The sequence below is a fragment of the Lupinus angustifolius genome, chromosome LG14 (genome assembly GCF_001865875.1).
Source record: "Lupinus angustifolius cultivar Tanjil chromosome LG14, LupAngTanjil_v1.0, whole genome shotgun sequence".
NCBI lineage: Eukaryota > Viridiplantae > Streptophyta > Magnoliopsida > Fabales > Fabaceae > Lupinus > Lupinus angustifolius.
The window spans coordinates 27,434-41,505 of record NC_032022.1 but is presented as its reverse complement, the minus strand read 5'-3'; the positions used below and the strand labels follow the sequence as shown (position 1 = coordinate 41,505).

General features: G+C 30.6%; 1 protein-coding gene across 1 annotated transcript; it reads left to right on the top strand.

The window, feature by feature from the left end:
* Positions 5,257 to 13,538, top strand: LOC109326032 (histone-lysine N-methyltransferase ASHR3). Its single transcript, XM_019558664.1, has 11 exons — positions 5,257 to 5,662; positions 6,585 to 6,731; positions 7,883 to 8,050; positions 8,883 to 8,909; positions 9,232 to 9,334; positions 9,558 to 9,651; positions 10,104 to 10,197; positions 10,321 to 10,399; positions 10,617 to 10,788; positions 12,237 to 12,317; positions 13,035 to 13,538. Exons 1-11 carry the CDS (start codon positions 5,315 to 5,317, stop codon positions 13,198 to 13,200), a joined length of 1,479 nt encoding a protein of 492 aa, XP_019414209.1. The 5' UTR covers positions 5,257 to 5,314; the 3' UTR covers positions 13,201 to 13,538.

The window sequence follows — 14,072 nt, the reverse complement described above, 5'->3', positions numbered from 1 at the left end:
TGTGTTCATCAAGAATAGAGTCTTGATATCTTCACTTAATTTTATTTTCTAGCGTGTTGACAGGTACTATTGTGTCTGTCAACCCGCTTTCATATTGTTTGTAACGTGTAGTCTGGATGTTTTAAATGTCAAATATTCACATATTCTTTACTCAATTGCATACATTGTGACCAATGCAATATATTTCATGCATTCCTATTTGTTAATTTAATGGATATACATTATGACCAATGCAATAGATTTACTCAATAGATTTTAATTAATTAGATAAAAAATCACTTTTATATGTAGAATACACATTACAAACGATATGAAATCGGGTTGACATACCCGGTAGTGCATGTTAACATGCTAGAAAATAAAATTAAGTGAAGATATGAAGACTCTATTCTTGATGAACACAATTGTATATGCATCCTTTCTTTAAGATTGAACAATTACCTTAAACGAATATATATATTCAACTGCAAATTACAATATATAATACAACTTAATATGTATAATACATACACATTACAAACAATAGGAAAGCGGGTTGACAGGCACGGTAGTGCCTGTCAACACGCTAGTAAAGATAAAATTAGAAGTTATAAAATATGAAATAAATGTTTATTAATATAAGTATTAGCGTGTTGACACGTACTCTCGTGCCTGTCAACTCGTTTTTCTACTATTTGTAATGTGTAGTGTTATAAATGTTAAGTATAATACTGTAATTTACTGTTGAATATATTTGATTGATGTAATTGTTCAATATTATTTTTTTAAAAACTGGACATTCAAGTAATTGAATTACTTGTAATTATCTTTGTAGGTGAAGTGTATAATTAGGACATAAATTTTTTATTTATTTAATACTTGTATTATAGTGTCCACTATATTTTGTCTGAGGACAATGTTGTGTGTGTCATGAGCATGATACTTTCCTTGGAGTTTGTATGATTGTTGATATTGCTTTCAGTTGGTTGTACTTTGTTGCCATTGTTTTGTTCATAGCGTGTTAAACGCCTCCTTGCTAATTATTCTTGTATTTCCTCTATATTTATATTGTTCCTTCTATGTCTAGCATATTGTTCTTGTGATTCAAGTCTAATAGTTGCTTGGTTTTATTTGTCTTGAAGCTTCCACCCACCAAACCCTCTTGTATGAAATGCGGGTAAGATACTAGGTTAATATATATCTTTTTCTACTTGAAAACTAAATAATTTTCCTTTTGAAAGATAATATATAGAATTAAATTAAAATCATTTACTACTTCAAGCTAATAATATTGCACTTTACAACTCTTTAAATAGAGTGCAGAGAAGAGAAACAAAAATAGAGTGTCATTTCATTATATATTATGAAACACTTGGCGTGTGAATTGTGCAATACAAAATGAATATGCTCTCTTCCACTATGTCTTTTGTTTAGTTTTCATGTGGGGATGAAACATTTTTACTCAAGATATATGTGATAACCTTTAATTACATATTTTAAAGAGAAATTTTTTGAATGATAAGTTATGACATTCTAGCAAAACATTATATGTTGCATTCTTCTAAAAGGAAAATTATATATGGTGGAAAATAATAGTAATTGCGAGAAGCAAAACTTATGATGCATTACTTTATATTTTATAGGCTACACAATTACAACAAAACTAAATATTTAAAATATTATTTTTTATTTATATATTTTATTTTGTCCTCACTTTTTTTCTAATATTTGAAAAAATCATAGATTTTTTGCTAAGATTAAGCACAAATTTCAACTAATATGTGAACTATATATCAAAAATCATATATTGTGATTTTTGCAAAAACTGAAGCATAGTCCTTTAGGTGACCTATTACTTGCACATAAAAAATACTTTTGTTAAAAAATAGAAGATAATAAGGATAAAATAGGAAACTATAAATTATACTATGATATGATGATTATATAATGTTTTTGCTTTATTATGTTTCAAAAAAGTAATGAAATATAATATAACCAAAGGTTTTTTTGGTATAAATATAACCAAAGGTTTAACATGATTCAGAAGTATCCTAGTTTATTATTTATTTTATTCCTGAGATATTATTTCATATTAGTTATTAATATAATTGGTTAATTATTTCTTATTTCTTATTAATATAATTGGTCAAAATAAATGAGGTTTTAATTATTTTGGATTACAATTTCGAAAATAATATTCTAATAAATATCAATAGAACATCAGTAATAAATGACCATGAAAATAATGGAACATTAAAATAGTTTCATTGCTATAATTTTGGTAAAATATCTTCTCTGTTTTGGCAAAGTATCATATGATATTTTGGATTACGAAATTGATATCAGAAAAATTTAAGATAGTAATATTTAGACTAATGTTTAAATATGAAAGATAGATGTGCATATTTTTTCTCAAAATTTAATTTTAACGATACACTCATATTTTACCTAAATCATATCAATTATGTAACAAAAAATATCATATCAAGCAATTTTCATTAACAAAGTTTATTTATATAATTTTAATTTAACTAACATCTATTGTCTCTTAGGTCTCAACAGAGCAATCTCAAAAACTATCTTTTATAATATATGCAATTAAACAAACACTAATAGGAAAATGGTGTTAAAAGTTAAAACCCATAATTAAAGATGACAAAATATTTCACTTTCATGAATTTTAGATTATATTTAATAACTTTTGTATATTAATAATTTAAGATGAAATTGTATCTTACTAGATATGAACTCCAAGCAACCCAATGTAGTATTGTACATAGTGAGAGGAAGGTAAAAACTTATTTGATCTCATTTATTCTCTTTGAATAAAGTGCATGAAATATTTAATCAATTAGGCTTCTTCATCCAGCCTTTTTTCCCCAGTGTTATTAGAATAAAAAAAAATTAACATAAAGATGGAAGGGTTAATAAAATAATCTTCCAACTCATGAATACAAAGAAGAATTGAGAAGAGAAATACCTGAATATTGGAAGAAAATGATGTAGAAAAAAAATGGAGAGAGAAAAGTGTATGTAGTGGGAAATGGTAGTAGTAATAGTAAAAAGCAAAATTATTAGTGCATTGCTTTATACTTTTATTGGGATATCAACTTTTAAAAAGACTAAGAAACTAACTGCAATGATTATATATAAACTGGAGTTAGAAAAAATAATTTACACGTTTATCTTAATTCAGTTATCCACTTTTTGTGCCATTTCAAAATGAAATAAACTGCAGCAGTTCTAATAGAAAGGAGAGGGGATAAAGAATTGATGTGGCAGTTAAAGAAAAAGATTAATTTATATTGATAAGTCATAATCTATAGAATTATGAAATTATAAACTATTAAAGGGTAAAATGTGAAAACATAAATTATACCATTGACAGTTATTTTATGTTTTGCTTTTATTTATTAGTATAGATAATAATAAATCTCTATTTAAGATATAAAATTTGATAAGTTAAATAATTCATTAATGAAAATATTATTACACATAAAAAACCAATACTAATGTAGGATATAATTAAGAGTTTAATATCTATAATATTTTTTCACACAATTAATACATTATATTCATATATTATTTTTAATTAAGAGTCAATAATAACAAATTTTAATTAAAAATTGGTGTTGAAAACTACACATTAGTGTATGAACTATTTTTCTATGATTAATTTTTTAATTCTCATTGTTAAAACAATAAAATTGGAATTAATCTTGAAAACCAAATTGTATGTTTTATTCTTTATACAATTCAGAATAGAATAACAACTTTAATAATTGAAATTAGTATTATAATTGAAATACATTTGCAACTCACATATTTTTTTAACACTACCAATGGTGTTCCCTCACCCATAAGGTAAGAAATTAATCATTTTCGGAGTGTATGACCACTCCTAACAAGTATCGCTGATAGGAATTGAAACATTAACCTTTTGATCATTCTGAGGATCTAGCATGACCTTACATCATTTGACCAACACCTTGTTTGTATTTCAAAATGACTAGATGTGGAACTAATTGAAATTTGTTAACCAAATAAAAAAGATATATAATATTTATTTATTATTTTTAGTTATTTATTGATTAATTTATAATTATTAATTGAAATAATAAAATAGGTAGCTAATTAAATAAATAATTATTAGTAATTTGTAAAATTGATTCTGTTTTTATAATGAAATAAATAAATAACCATTAGTAATTTGGAAAATTATTATTACTTATTTCTAATAATTATTTATCCTCAAATTACTTATAACTAATTAATAATTACGAGTATATGTTATATTATGGTGTAATTATTGTAATTTGATAAAATTTAAAAAGACAAAACTAATTATTCAATTACTGAAAGTTCTTATAATATTTTTGACCTAATATTATAAAACCTATTTTCATAAACACTGTTATTAAACTCGGATTAGTCAATGACTCGGTCAGGATATTGGGTTAATGAGTAATTGGTTTAACTAGTAAGTCAATAGTTGGACCAGTTAAATTGATTTGTATTAAAAATTCTAAAAATTCATATTATTATGTAACAATATTTAATAATGGCATACTCAAAATTTAAACACTATCATGCTTAATTAAACAATAAAAAAGAACATTTTACTACTATAAAATAACACAAGTAAGTTGATAATATTATCAAACAACATATGAACTATGTTTTAATTACAACATAAATATACAATAAGTTTATAATTTGATTAAACAATGAAGATTTTGTTATGATGTAAATTAACAAATGTCAAACATATCTACAAATAAGTTAAAAGTATTTGTTTTTTACTAAAAACGAGATCAATTTGATTATTTTAAAAAAAATATTTCTTTAATTGACTCGGCCAGTTCAACTAGTCTGACCACTTAATCACTAGTTTTAGACTTAAATTGAACCGGTCGGATCAACCGGTTCGAATCGAGTTTTATAACATTGTTCATAATGCTACGAATTTCATTTTTTTTTTAAGTTACAATCTCCGAAAAATGTTGGTTTACGGAAGTAGGGAACAACTATATAGTAGATTATTAACTTTATATAAATATAAATTTACCTTAAAAACCACCGGCGAATAATCCGATTATCTGTCTCTTTCTGAAAAACCACGCGGTCCATTCATAGTTTTGCCACACGTGTCAATATCGTAAATACTAACCACTCATATCCACCCTTCAGTAATTTCACTCCACCCCGCATTTATTTACAAAAACCTCTCTTTCCCGCTCATTCCTTTTTCTTCTTCCTCTCTTTTCTTCATAAACCTCTCTCTCTCTCTCTCTCCCTCTCTCCCTCTCTCCCATCTCTCTCTCTCTGAGCCACCATGCCTGAATTAGCGAACCTTTCTCTTCCTTCTCCAATTCTCTCTCTCAGTAACTGCTCCAACAACCTCAACCAACCTCTTCCTCAGCTTCAACAATCTCCACGCTCCGATTTCAATTCCCGGTCTAGTTCTCAAACCCTAGCACTCGGTCACGATTCTGACCGGGACTTCCGGTTCCCGGTTAAGGGAGACGGTGTCGATGAAGGAGGTGAATCTGAACCTCGAGTTTTGAAACGAGCTCGAGGTTCAGTGGATCTGGTTAGGAAGAGAGCTGGTGCTGATAAGAGCTTCCAGGATCGAATTAAAGATCCATCTTCTCTTCCGTTCCTTGTTGGAGCTCCTAAAGAGGTATATCTTTTTATTAATGTTTTTAATTTTGTTGATATTCGACAGAGTTTTAAGTTGGTTGTCGATTGACTAACACAATGTTCACTTATTATCCGGGCTTAACATCGGTTTTATCAATAAACATGATTTACGATGGAACATTATCATTTAGCCGACCTTACTTAGTGAGATAAAGGCTTTGACTGGTGTGGTTGTTGTTTTAATTTTGTGGATGATTTTGTTTTCGTTTTTCTTGGGAAATTAGGTTCTGAATCAAATTTTTGTTTTTATTTTATTTTTTTGAACATTTATCAATCACAATTGGATTGATTTTTAAGTTAGCTGCCAGTGTTTTAAATTGTGGGAAAATTATGGTAGATGCGTTTACAATGATACTATTGCTGAGACTCTGAAACTGCAATGTTGTATCCGCAAATTGAGGTTTTGGAGTGTAATTTTAAACACTGTTATTGGTTAGTGAAATGCATATGAACTGTTTTTGTACTAACATCTATTGGTCTGTGTGGTAAGAAATTGGGTTTCTTTCTGCGATGTTTGTGAATGGAAGAAATAAGTACTTAATGAGGTTTTAACCCTTTATACTTGACTTGGGTTGGTCGGAGTTCTATGTAATTTGTTGGAGGGTCAATGTTGCGAATTATGGAGACTACTAGAATCCTAGGGTTGCTGATTATTGTGGGAAAATGTGGTTAATATGGCTGCAATTGTGGTCATGATCGGATGTAGACACTCCCAAAACCTTAATATTGTTGACTCAACTGCGGTTGCAAACCCATATTTAATACCTTCACATTGCTGCTCTTGACAAAAAATGTTTTTGTAATTGATGAAGCTCTGTGTCATCGCAATTTCAATTTTTACTTTACGTGGGTGGGCTTCTTTTTAATTAATATATATGTATTTTTAATGTTTCTGGGTTCAGGTTGATTGTTCCTTTTGTCAACGTTTTGTGAACCCTGGAGAGGAGATATCATGTTCTGTTCGTGGATGTGGGACATGCTACCATAAGGAATGTGCTAAAGAAGCTGGTGGGATTTTGAATAAGAACAAATTCAAGTGCCCACAACATGTAAGTTTATAGTAGATGTCAACATTTGTCTCTTTGGTCACCTACTTTGATATCTAGTTCCTTCATATATACTGATTTGGTATAATATTTTTTATGGCCATACTTCGATTCATAACTGCATTTTGAAAGGAAGCTGGGGTATTAGCAATTTAGTATAACTATGCTTTAACATTTGAACTTTAGCTTTCTTCGTCATAATATAACTTTTGAACTCTACCTTTATTCTTATGAATGAAATTTAGCAAGGGCTAATTGTAAGTTTAACTTGTCATATGGTTGTTGTTTAGCATAGGGAGTGAAATATTTGATTATATCTATGTTGCATTAAAATGGTTATAGAGGTATGGTATTAATACCCAATACAGACATGAGTATGAGATACGACAATTTTGAAAAATCTAAGGTACGGGTAGTCGGGTATGCCAATATAAATTATATGTATAAATATGCTTAAGAATGGTAGAAAGGATCAACGTTAGCAGTAGCGGAGGATGCGAGAGTCGTATGATGAGAGGTTGAGATCCAAAACCAGATGGATAATTGGATGTGAGAGTGAGGGACTAATCATGTGACTCAGACTCCATATTTGATATGGCTAAGAAGAAAAAAGGTAAACCCTAAGTTTTCAGCTCAAAATGACATGGTTTTGGAAATGAGTACCGGTACCTGGTACATACCCTATACAGGTATATAACCATCTTTGAAGTACCAATGCTACATAGGATTATATTCACTTCTGTCATCTAATGAACATACACGGTATCTTGTCCTTAATAAGAACACATGTGAACGGGGAGACCACATATTCTAAAATGTGGATGTATACCTTACTTTTCCAAATCATTATTCATTATAATTTATGAAAAATATTGAGTTAGTTTCATTTGTCTCATTAATTATGAGTTTCCTTGGATATTCTTTATTTATGTGGTATTGTGCGGTTAACAATTAAATCAGGCAGACACTCTTTTTTAGTGAATGAGTGTGTTTTTGTGAGAGATGAGGTGCATTGGTACATTCAAATTTGTTTCACTCGTACTCCTAATTAGGCTTTGCTTATTCCCATGCTATAGATGCTTTTGTGAATAGTCTTCTTCCTTGTTATGTCTGCCTTGTCTTGCTGTATTCATATTAAGTTATGTGATGAGCAGGCATGCTTCCTCTGCAAACAAAAATTGCACTTGTTGCGGTGTGTGCGTTGCACAATGGCATTCCATCATAAATGTGCACCATGGCCAGATGAAGTGGTGCATCTAAAAGATCATCCTGGACAAGCTGTATGTTGGAAGCATCCTTCTGACTGGCGCCTAGATAGAAAGGTCATTTTTTTCTTTTCACCAGCACCTTTCACTGTCATTGTATAGTGATTATACTGCAAATTCCAGTGCATGCTTCCTGTAGATGTCCTTACATCTTGAAGTAGTTATTTGTCCTGTTTACAATATCTATTTTCTCTTTGTTCTTTCCTTATTTTGTCATGTTTTTCTTTTTCAAAAGTTGTCACTGTCACCTTGAGGATGTACAATTTCCCAATTGAATGTTACTTCCCATTTGACTCAGTGGTTTCTAATACTTTCTGTTTTCCTTATTACTCCTTTTGCTGTTCTATTGTTTCTAGCTATTCTCAATTTTTATATATTTGTTTGTTTCTTTCTTTGTGTAAAATTCTCTTGCCTTCATTTTTTCCTAATAGCTGTTAGAGGGTTGTTGGTCAGAGTGAAAGGAAGCACAGTTGTTATATTATAACTATATTAATTCCAAGCAAGAAAGCTTCTACTTATGTGACTTATCTATCCTATTCAATATATTTATTACAAGAAAGATAGCTTCTACTTATATGACTTATGTATCCTATTCACTTATTTGTGGTGTCCTATTTCTAAATAGCTTGTAGATTTTATAGAGCATACATTATCTGATTATATGTTGCATATGAATGCGAAGGTACACCACAATCTTATTTGATGTCTCAACTGTCTCAGAAGTTGTTACATCTGGGATACTTCATGTGGGATTAACTGGATCTAAGTGGACTGAAAATTGTGGAAAATTTCTCACTAGATTTAGCTTTTACTTTTCGAAGTTTTATTTTTATTGTTATTTTTATTGATTAGGCAGCTGACAGGACTGTTGTATTTGTTGGATGAGCAGCCAGAGGCTTCAACAAGTGCCATTCCGGTAAGGTTTATGAATAATACCTTTATATGTATGCCTCATTTATTTATCAACCTTGTATGGTATATTTGGCATTTCTGGATAGCTATTGTCAGATAATATGGGATAATGTGTTTCAGAAAGGAAGTTATATTATTAGACTGCTAACAAATTCTGAGTGACTCTTTATGGTAATAATTTTGATTACTCATGAATTATGCAAGCACAATGTACGTTTGTAAATTTAAGAATGACAAGATAAAACACTTGGTTGTTTGCTTTAGAGTTGTGTAATTTTGTTAATATGTCCGGCTAGGTTTTTCTGACTTATTCTGCCATTTTCTAGGATCTTCCTCTGCCCTATATCAAGGAGGAGTTTAAGATTGACCTCACATGGAAAGACATGGACAGTAAGATGGAGCCACCACCATATATACACATAAGGCGCAGTATCCTACATTCACTGTGTGCTATGCTTGAGCAGTTGCTATACAATAACAGCAACTAAGTTTTAGTCCTACTACTAGGGAGTGGTTGTTATATTTAATAAAATTAAAATAAGCATATCTATTTTAGATTGTTAAGTAAAATTTGGACCACTTTTGATAGAATGACTAGTTTCAAGTTAATTATTGTTCTTGCCATCATGTTGCTAGCCTCAACTAATATCAGATATATACCTAGTGAAGAAGAAGCGCAGTGATGCAGATGATGGTGAAGGGTGCACTAGTTGCAGTTCTACGTGCTCTGATGATTGTGTGTGCAGGTACATGTTATCTTATAGTGTTTATTATGTTTTTGGATGAAACTTCTTGTATGTATGTATGTATGTATGTATGTATACATAAATAATGTAGGCTTTGTAATTGTGGTTGACAATAAATTTTGTTGTTGCATATCCAAAAATAGAAGTTATGATTGCTTTTAGCTGTTGAATATCTCATCCTAGAAGGGCAAAGTGTTATTGATGCTTGTTAACTCTATTGAGCTGATAAACAGATTAGAATTATTGTTCGTCTGGAGTACAAAACTGTTTACCTTTTCTGCTATGAATTAGAGAGGTCTTACATACACTTCAAATATCTACCTAGTACCTCTTCTTTTATGCCTTTGTCATTGTAACAGGTCATAATACTGATATATACTTGATAGCCTGATAGGTGTGAAATTTTATAACCAGGGTTATGTACTAAGTATTGCATATATCATCTTTATCAGGGTTCAATGCATAAGCTGCTCAAAGGCTTGTCGCTGCTCAGAAAATTGCAACAATCGACCATTTCGCAAGGAGAAAAGGATCAAGCTTGTCAAGGTCTGAAATTTTACTGAGATGAATGAGATATTTTTTCTTGTCTATATTTGTATTTTTTTGGGCTTTTCATTGGGCTTAAATTTCCTAAAGTTTTGCTACCAATATATGCTTGTTTTTACTCAGACTGAACTTTGTGGATGGGGAGTAGAGGCCGTGGAAGCAGTCGATAAGGGTGGATTTATTATTGAGTATATTGGAGAAGGTAGCTCATATTTCCGAGTGGCTATAGCCTTACTGTCAAAACATTCCTTGTCTCCCCTTATTTCATTCCATAATTTAATTTCTCTTTTCAAAAGTACAAAATGCCATTAGTTCAGGGATGCTTTAGAGGCATGTGATCTTGAATCATATATTTCCTTTAGCTTATATCTTAAAGCTATTCCGTTTCACCATATAACCAGCAATGTTTTCTGATGCAGTCATTGATGATGCTTTATGTGAAAAAAGGCTCTGGGACATGAAAGACAAGAATGTACAGAATTTTTACATGTGTGAGATTCGGAAAGACTTCACAATAGATGCAACTTTCAAAGGAAATACTTCACGCTTTTTAAATCACAGCTGTGACCCCAATTGTGTTTTGGAAAAATGGTTAGTGTCAAAAACTCTTCCCTCCTTATCCCTGGCTGCATAATATTCATAACCTTAAGATGATTTTATAGATATAAAGTTTCCTTGTTGACTAAATTGTGTTAAAAATTAGAATGCAAAATAACCTGATATGGTTATGCATTTAACTCCCCCTTGATTTACTCAAATAATATATGTTTCAGATGCATGTTTTTTATTTGTTGTAATTTTTTAGTTCTTTGGCAGTGTCTGGTCTGGACAATATTTTCAATGTCTTCATGTACCTGCTTTGTGAATCCTAGATAAATGACATGGGATGCAAATCTTTAACTATTTCAATTCATTTGACTGAATACCACAACCTCTGTAGGATTTCCTAGCAGCTTTCAGCTTCCATACAGTTAAAAGCATAGTGTATCTATCTTCTTAATATGTAAAATATTGAATTGTTTTTTATTTATTTTATATAGCATTTGAGAAACTGAAGCCTTACACTTGCCATTTGGCTGCTCTGAAATGCAATTCTTCATGTTTTTGTTTGATGGGTCATGGGTCCCTTGATTTGTTATTTCTTGTCCCATTTTACCATAAACTTATTTAAGTGTGAGGCCTAAGTATACTTGTTAGTTAGGATTATAAGTGAAGATTGAAGATACAGTAGATACTCATTAAGCCCATTATAACACAAACTATGATGGAAATAATGGAATCTTGGCCAGACTATGGACCTATTTTAAATTGTAGTTAACTTTGATAATTTTTTGGTTTACTTAGGAGGTAAGAGTTGATCAGATGGGATAACTCATTAATTAGAGGTCGAGGAGGATCATGAAAAGGTTCAAGTGAAATCATTAGAAAGGAGTTAAATGTAAATGAATTCTCTGAAGACTTGGGTTTAAACAGAACATGTTGATGTTGGCATTATTTGATCCGTGTAACCAACTTAACCTGGTAGGAAATGGCTTTGGGTGGTTGAGTGGTCGTTGTTTATGTAGGAGATACAGATAGTTTTAGCTAAAGGCATGAGGGGAAGTTAGGCTGTCAAATTTTCTTCGGAAGTTAGTTTTATGTTTATTGCCTTCCAATGTGTGTTTATTGCATTTTGTACCTGGCTTGGAATCAGTCACAACTCACAGCCTGCTTTAATTGAATCCCCATGTTGCTGAAGATAGTAAAACCTGATCTTGGGTTAATATTTAATAACAGTTTATAATTTATAACCCATGTCTCCCAAACAAATGTAGTTTATATTATAAAAGCCTATTCATGCTCTCTTGATGGATCAGTTCAAAGTCTCCTGCTTAACAAATAACTTTGTCGATTAGTTCATTAGTTTCTGTGTCTGCTCCTGGTTTTCAGTTTATTGATTCAAGCTGTACTACTAGAAAAATGGGCATATCTGCCAGAGATTATGGAAGAATTTATTCAGTGTTCTATGCTTCTGTCTAATTTCTTTCGGTTTCTTCTAGGCAAGTTGATGGGGAAACACGTGTTGGTGTATTTGCTGCCCGTTCAATAGAAATCGGAGAACCATTGACGTATGATTACAGGTAATTTTAGCCCTACTTTGTAATTTCTGCTTGGCACATAGCAATACTTTAGTAGCACCCCTTAATATGATCGCAGGTAACCCAACTCCACAGAAATGAAATGTGGTAATCTGTTGTACATTAAAATCAAATTTACTTATCTATGACCTATTTAGTAACTACTAACTATTCCAGTTATTGTTCTGCATTCCACTAGCATGACATTATTTAGTTTCTGGGGAAATTTTTGTATTGGATTTTGCACTAGCCAACAAATTTTTATATCTTCCGGATATAGATTGTGTGCAGTTTTGAAACTACTTCACACCCCCATTAGCTATCGGTCGCTAAGCAGTAACCTTATTGTTGCACTGAGATTCACCCAAAGCTGTCTAAAAATTAATAATAATAAATGTAATTAAAAAACTTTTAAAGGTGAGATGAAGAACTGCATCCTACTGCAGTTATTCCACCACTATGAAACAGTTATTCCATATCTTTCCTTGTATCCATGGAGCTTTTATATCCACCCTAAAAAGTCCAATTTACTATTAACAGTAATGCAAAGCTGAGCTTGAATTAAGTTCCTTTTAAGAGAAGATACAACCACTGCCTCGTTTTGAAAAAGACAATAAATACTCATTGGACTAAAATGCAAATAGGAAGATTTATGATTGGCTAACTATGCCTGATTTGTCTATAGATTATTAATGTTATATGCTATTTTTGGGTTCTTAGGTTTGTGCAATTTGGTCCAGAGGTGAAATGCCACTGTGGTGCTGCAAATTGTCAAGGCTTTCTAGGGACAAAAAAGAAAATTGGCAAGGTAGAAATAGAACTTCATTGGGGCTCAAAACGGAAGCGATTGTCAAAAGTTTATGTTAAGAAAACCACAGGTGAATGATTTGCCAAAATGTTATGTATAACCATCACTTTTATACTTGAGCAAAGTGAAAAGCCACTCCATTGGATTAATAAACCAGTACAAGGGAAAGGGTGTGGGTGTTAGAAATATGATTGGAATAGAAAACTTCAAACATTCATATTCTATTTTTTTCTTTCGGTTAAGAAACATTCATATTAATCTGTTGTAGAGCAATTTGTGACAATTTCTTGATAGAAGAGGGTGACAAAGTCACCACAATTTCATGTTAGTCATGGTATGAACACATGTAAATTGATCGAGATGGTACATTTTGCTACATTATTGTTGAATAATGATAAGTTATACAATGATTTATGCAGTAATAGCTCATTAGTGTGGTGGAGTATCATATGTTATTTACCTATAGGTTTAGTTTTTTTTATGAGAATGAAATATTTTTTTATAAAAGAACTTAAGTTATATTCTTAAAATCAATTATTGTTTGATATGTGTCTTATCTTTTCTTTTTATAAATATAATTTAAAATGAAAACTTGTAAAAGAGAGGGAAATAAGATACATGTCAAATAATGAATATTTCATGGTATAAAGAAATATTTATTCTCGTTTTTAATTAAATATTTTCTATATATTTTTAAGATTGTTATCTTTTTTTATTATCATTTCATAATTAATTTTAGAGAATAAAGTATCTTGTGGCACAATGAGGTAAGTCATCAGTGAAAGTATGATATATGTTCTATTTAATTATTTTCTATAAAAATATTTTTAAAATTAAACAAAATAGTATACATGTCATACTTTTACTGGTGAGATGAAATAAGTTATCTCATTGAACGAGGAAATACTTCATTCTCTTAATTTTAATGTTGGAAGTATGGTAACATTATT

Bases quoted from the DNA above. Each gene is read 5' to 3' on its own strand.
- LOC109326032 (XM_019558664.1), top strand. From the start codon at position 5,315: ATGCCTGAATTAGCGAACCTTTCTCTTCCTTCTCCAATTCTCTCTCTC. The intron at 6,732-7,882 runs GTAAGTTTATAG...TGTGATGAGCAG, and splicing joins AATTCAAGTGCCCACAACAT to GCATGCTTCCTCTGCAAACA. The intron at 10,198-10,320 runs GTCTGAAATTTT...GTTTTTACTCAG, and splicing joins AAAGGATCAAGCTTGTCAAG to ACTGAACTTTGTGGATGGGG.